The 6,236-nt window shown below is 36.9% G+C and overlaps 1 protein-coding gene across 1 annotated transcript in view; it reads right to left on the reverse strand.

Annotated features, from left to right (window-relative positions):
- Nucleotides 1–6,236, reverse strand: part of LOC119414256 (pituitary adenylate cyclase-activating polypeptide type I receptor) — a 49,689-nt gene that overhangs the window by 29,576 nt on the left and 13,877 nt on the right. The window contains exon 7 of the mRNA XM_037681352.1: nt 3,370–3,502. Within this exon, the coding sequence (XP_037537280.1) occupies nt 3,370–3,502 (133 nt within the window). The remainder of the gene's footprint in view (nt 1–3,369; nt 3,503–6,236) is intronic.

Below are 6,236 nucleotides of genomic sequence, written 5' to 3' on the forward strand. Positions count from 1 at the left end.
AGTTCAGTTAGTGGTTTTGCGAGATCCGCATAATGCTCTATGAACTGACATTTACAGTCAGAAAAATGAAGAACTCGTGAAAAGTATGCATAAATATATATCCATATATTTGTCATACAACAAGTGACACGTACCTCACGTGTCTCACTACGAACTGGTGGCCCGTACGGGGATCGAACCCGCGACCTTGGCGTTATCAGCACGATGTCATGAAAGTTATAATCTTTTCTGTATGTTGTGGCTGCAGCCAATGACCCATCCTGAGCTCTGTGAACTCGGCTGAACTGATAAGGTTATAAAAGCAAGCTGAGTAGGCATCTCGATGCAGATTCTCATGACTGGTCTCCATGTGTGTACATTTTATGTATAGTCATGTAATCTGTCCTATAAATCTGGCCTTGCAAGTAACATCCAGTTTAAAAATCTTCTCCTGCCGTTGAGTATGGTTCTTTTTGAGTAAACAACATAAGCGAGACGATTTTCCCCCAACATTCAGTTAGTTTGCATTTATTAAATCAGTTGGGTACATACATATAGTGAACGTGTTGCTGTAGTGTTTCAGTGCATAACATGCTAAAAATATATATATTTTTGGTTTGTATTGCTAATAACAGTTAGCATGCCCTTCTTGTTTTGCATAATGTGACTGACAAACATTTAGATCAGGTGTGCGATCGTTCCCAAAAGTCGTGTTTTAATGATTTTTGGTCTTTACAGTGTGTGAGCTCCAGATGGTAAAATCTTGATAGTACCTCATGTTATGGTGCACAATGTGAGATTTAATATGTCCAACTGTACGACTTATTGCCACAGCGGACTCCACATAGATTCAGCAGAGATTTAGTCCAACAATAAAAGGAAATTAAGCACCGAAGTTGATGTTCTAAATATATTTGGACACTAAAAAGAGAATGGTTGGTTGCAGCAGCAGTTGGTCACACTGCACAAGTTTCCCTAATCCAACATTTTTCAGTCAGGTCAACTGGACAGTTTCTTTTTTTGTGCTGAAACGTTTCGCCTTAGATCCGGAAGACTTCATCAGTCAAGGAAACACACAACAAAACTGATTCTTCCTCCAACAGCTTACTCCAAAGTGGAACAAACCAGTTCTGCTTGTGATAAGATGGTCTCTTTGGTACGCCCCTCCTCCATTGCCGGTCCTCTTCCTTGTTGACAGTCATGTCAAAATGGTTGAAAACTCACTAAATAATCTCACCTGGATTATTGAGCATGGACTTTGTTGTTTTCAACCAGTTTGTCAAGACTGTCAACAAGGAAGAGGACCGGCAATGGAGGAGGGGCGTACTAAAGAGACCATCTTATCACAAGCAGAACTGGTTTGTTCCACTTTGGAGTAAGCTGTTGGAGGAAGAATCAGTTTTGCTGTGTGTTTCCTTGACTGATGAAGCCTTCTGGATCGAAGGTGAAACGTTTCAGCACAAATAAAGAAACTGTCCAGATGACCTGACTGAAAAATGTTGGATTTTATACCTGGATTATTGAGCATGGACTTTGTAAGTTTCCCAAACATTTTTGACCCTGCTGGATGTTTGTCACAAATCTTCTTTCGGCATTAGAGTGATGAGTCAGTTTTCTGTGAACCTGTCACACAGACAACCCAAAATTTACTTATTTTTAAACAACAAAATATTTAATCTAAAATGCACATAATTTTGCAGTTTTAACTTGGCCCAAGACAGTTTGCCATTCATAAGACTCTTAAAAAACATTACTGTTGTGTGCTCTTTTAACAAATTTATGCTTTCAAAAGACTTCAAACAATTCTACCAGTTTGGTGAAAACATTAACATTCGTACCATGCATGCTAACAAAAATACAAATCTTAAAATCTCAGTTTAAATATGTTAATTTTAGGTTAAACGTTTTGTTCAATGTTTTTATTATAACAGGGAATTTGTTTCAGCTCTAAGTTGTAAACTCGAATATTCTAGATGCCTCGTTTTAAAAAAAAAAGCTGAAAACAATTTTCCAGGAAATCAATGTGCAAGCAGGTATTTTGCTCACAACACAGAGTCTAAGTCGTCAAACTTTAATTACTCTCAACCTTTTGTTTCTAACAGAGTCAATATTCAGCCCACTGGCAAAACTAATCCAACGCTGAATGTCAGGTGAAGTAGAATCTTCTGGTGTCGTGGTAAGAATCAAAAGCGAGGTCAGTCCATTACAGCACTGATCTGATTCAGAGCATCACCATGATGATGGCCTGTGATCGCCATGGCAACAGAGGTAAAGCAGTGAACTTAAAAAACCAGGACAAAGTAGCCATTTGTATGTTAATGGGCCCAGCAGAATGTTTCAACTGGCCTTGCTGAACCATTAGCGAAGCTAATTAGGTTTATTTATCATGCCTGCCCAACAATAACAAGCAATGTGTTGTTACGGGACAAAGGCTAAGAGCACCGTCATCATCTGTAATCAAGGAGTCACAATCATGTGTTTTTTGTTTTTCTGGAAAAAATTGGAACTGATAGAAGTTCCTTGAAAGGTAAAAAAATCAAACAGAAAAGACTGAATCATCATCAGAGAAGCGTCCGCTCTCTAACACAGGGGTTCTCAAACTTTTTGGGTTCAGGGACCTACAGGGGAGAAAAAGTTTCAGGGTTTTCTTCAGTTTGACTCTTTAATGTAATGGGAATATTTGTGCAACATAAATACTTAATACCTGTTCTTTAATAGTGTTAATACAATTGTTATACTTTTAAACATGGGCTATTTTCATTTAAGACAAACTTAATTAACAACATTTTTAATTTCAACTTCCAAAAATTACAATGTTTGGAAAATTAACAGTATCAAAAACCATTTTAAAACGTTGCCTATTCACTTAATGAACGTGATAAATGTATCGCCGCTTCTTCAAATTATTACAGAAATAATAATAAAGTAATTGTGATTTTCTGAATTTTGGTGTATTTTAATGGGTTGTTAAACATGTACATGCTTGTAAATATATAGTATATAAATACATTTACTTTTTTTCTTCTTCTGTGGACCCCCAAGCGCCAGCTTGCGGACCTCCGGGGATCCATGAACCTCATTTTGAGATCCACTGCTCTAGCAAACCTGTTTAGTATTTACAATCTACAGCCAAACTTCCCTGAATGGCTCCCATGAGCAGTTCCTTTGAGTAAGAATCATTTAGAAGAATAAAAAAAACAAACAAACAGAGCAATTATCTGCTTTAAATTAAAAAGATTGAATAAACTAACTTTGCACATTAAAAAATAATTTTTCATTACTAACCAAACAAGCATAGTTGTTTTCCTTGACTGTACTGGAAGCCACACAAAGTGTCTTGGACTCTACAAGCCCACACAGTGAACCTAATAATTACTGTGATTTACTGACTGTGTGCACGAAGCAGTGGTCGCTGTCTTCCTGCGCGTACAGCACGCCGTCCTTGATGAAGACTGAGATGGCTCTCAGGATGAAGGACACGAACAGATTCATGTGGATGAAGTTCCTGGTGCAGTGGAGCTTCCTGGAGATAAATGAGACGAGAATAAATGACATATTTCTTCTTTACTGGCTCAAAGAATATGAGCAGTTCAAACTTTAACCCTGACTTTTCTACCTTGGATCAATTTTGTATTGTTGAGCCTCAGCTTCAATGTGTATTTAACTGACCTGTCAAAACCGTGCTGTGCTTTTAACCAACAAAACTAGTGAGAAATACTATCGAAAACTAATTAAAGCTGGTCTATTTATAGCAGTCTGCAGAGACAATAGTGTCATGATTAAACTTTTGATAAATAGTTGAAACATTGCACTGTTTGGCTTTCTGAGACATTTATTGATTTTTCAGCAAAATGAATGAAACAAAACTCCCCCCAAAAATAATTTCATGTTCTTAAAAAAAAAAAAAAAAAAGAAATATGTAAAAATTCATAGCTGAAGTTTGCAGTCATTTGTAAATAAGGTCACACTGGCATACTTACTCCATTAATGGTCTCTGTAAGCCATCACTATCTGAAATATTACATTAGAAGTTCGTACCCCACAAAAACAAAACAAAAAAAAGTATTCTCTGGAAATATTGATCTCAGTGTTTCAATTAATGTTTTGTCACCCCTTTATCGATCAAATCTTCCCTCCGTGTGTGAAGGTTTACTGTAACTATAAAACAACTGAACTTTTTCTATCCTGCCTCATTTTACAACTGACAGAAGAGTTTTACAATTTCAGGTCTAAAACAACCTGCCATAATTTTCGCTGTATAAGTTGCAGTTTTTTGCACAAATTAGCATGCCTGGTACTTATACATTGAAGTGATATTTATGATTCTCCCTCATATTTATAACCAATTTTTGGCTGAGATCTGACGATTTCATTCATTCTGACATGGAAAATATTGAACGCTACCATTTTCAGCCACTAGAGGGCCCTCGACTAATATAGCAAGCCTCATTAATAGGTAAAAGTGGCTATTAACGAGACACTTGGCTTGCCGTACAAAGCCACCTTCGTCTCGCTCTGGAACTCCTGGAGCAAACGTCAAATCAGCTGCATTTTGCCGCGCCGCCCAGATGAAATGCAGCCGATTTGACCATTAAAGTGCATTTATTAAGGAAAAGTTCAACTGAGACACATCTTTGCTATAATGTCGAGCAAACAAATAATTATTTTTAAGTGTTAATCTTGTTAAATTCTTGTAAAAGTCCTCCTGTGCCACCATTTGACAGTCAATAGATTTTTTTGGCACAACACCGGCCCACATTTCCGGGTTATGTCAGCGGTGACACAAAATAGATGTGACTTATAGAGCGAAGCAACGTATTTCTCCACTTTATTAGACATATTTGGACTGATGCGACTCATACGGCGGTGCGATGTGTACGGCGGCAAGTACGGTAATTGTTGATTTCGTCACTGCTTTAGCTTGTTAATGAGAAGTCACCAAATGATGCTTATGTGTAGTTGGTGGTTAAATCTTAGCCATAGCAGGGGTCTGGCCGACAGTAATGGTTAACGCTGTTCATCTCTAAGCAGGGCACTGAGGTCATCGACTCTTTTTGGAGAGATGTGACGTATTTTTAAAACGATTTCCACCTCACAGGTGCTCAGACGCATGAAAATTGTAGCTCCTTGATTAAAACACACATCAATGAGTCGGCTTTTAATCCAAGAAGATGTCAACATCATGTGTCTGTGTGCGTGTGTAGACATACTGTACGTTCACTCTATATGATATTTTTAGTTATTTGTACTAATTTCACATCATTTTTATTCTTGTTTGTACTTTTTGTGATAATAACTGTTTAATTTAATCGGCTTTAGCTGTAGTTTATGTTCAGCACTTCATGACAGCAAATTGGTGTTTGTAAATGTGGCCAAAAAAAAAAACATAAAAACTTTGATCTTTACTTGCATTCCTCATGTTTGTGGGAAATTTAACCTATTGATCTAATACAAATTCAAGAACTGTCATGAAGCTGAGACCAGCCTGTGGTTGATCCATGTAGATTGGTAAAATGTTTTATTAGTATAAGGTAATTTTATTCTCAAACAAGCTTTTCTTTCTCGTGATCATTAAATGATGGTGAGCTCTAGTGGCTCTTGTGTTGCTTCCACTTTCAGAGTTCACTATCACTGTTACGCCACGTAGGGATGATCATGTTGTGCACGTGTAACTCGGCTCGATGCATGCCTTGAATTCGGACAAAAAATTAATCCTTTAATGTACGTTTAAAACAATTTTTGTAAGCACAAGAACATCTACTTTTCTAGGTCAAAGTATTTAAACATATGAACCCATTTTCTCCAAAAAGATAAGCTTTTTTTAATCTCATGATGCTGATATAATTAAACTGTTATTGCTACAAAGCCAGCTTTGTTATCTTGAGATGATGAGATGAAACGCTCTATCTTGACATAATTTAATAAAAATGGATTTTAAAACCTCCCTCTTCTGGTTTCTGCATTGATTTTGCTCGGTCGAAAACTAAGAATTAAAACACTTTTTTTCTTTTGCTTTATTTATCTATTTTTGGCTTTGACAAAACATGCAAAACTATTTTGTTCAAAGCAAATATGTTATTAATTTCTATAAATCCAGCTGAGATCAAATATACATTTTCCAACAGAGCCAGAGCCCAGAATTTCATATTAATGTTAGCAGCCACCCTCATTTTCTCTGTTGCTGTGTGCAAAATCTGTGCTCAGCAAATATACCGTAATTTACGGACTATTGAGCGCACCCGAATATAACCCTACAA

The sequence above is a fragment of the Nematolebias whitei genome, chromosome 9 (assembly GCF_014905685.2).
Source record: "Nematolebias whitei isolate Nwh7 chromosome 9, NemWhi1, whole genome shotgun sequence".
NCBI classification, from domain to species: Eukaryota; Metazoa; Chordata; class Actinopteri; order Cyprinodontiformes; family Rivulidae; genus Nematolebias; species Nematolebias whitei.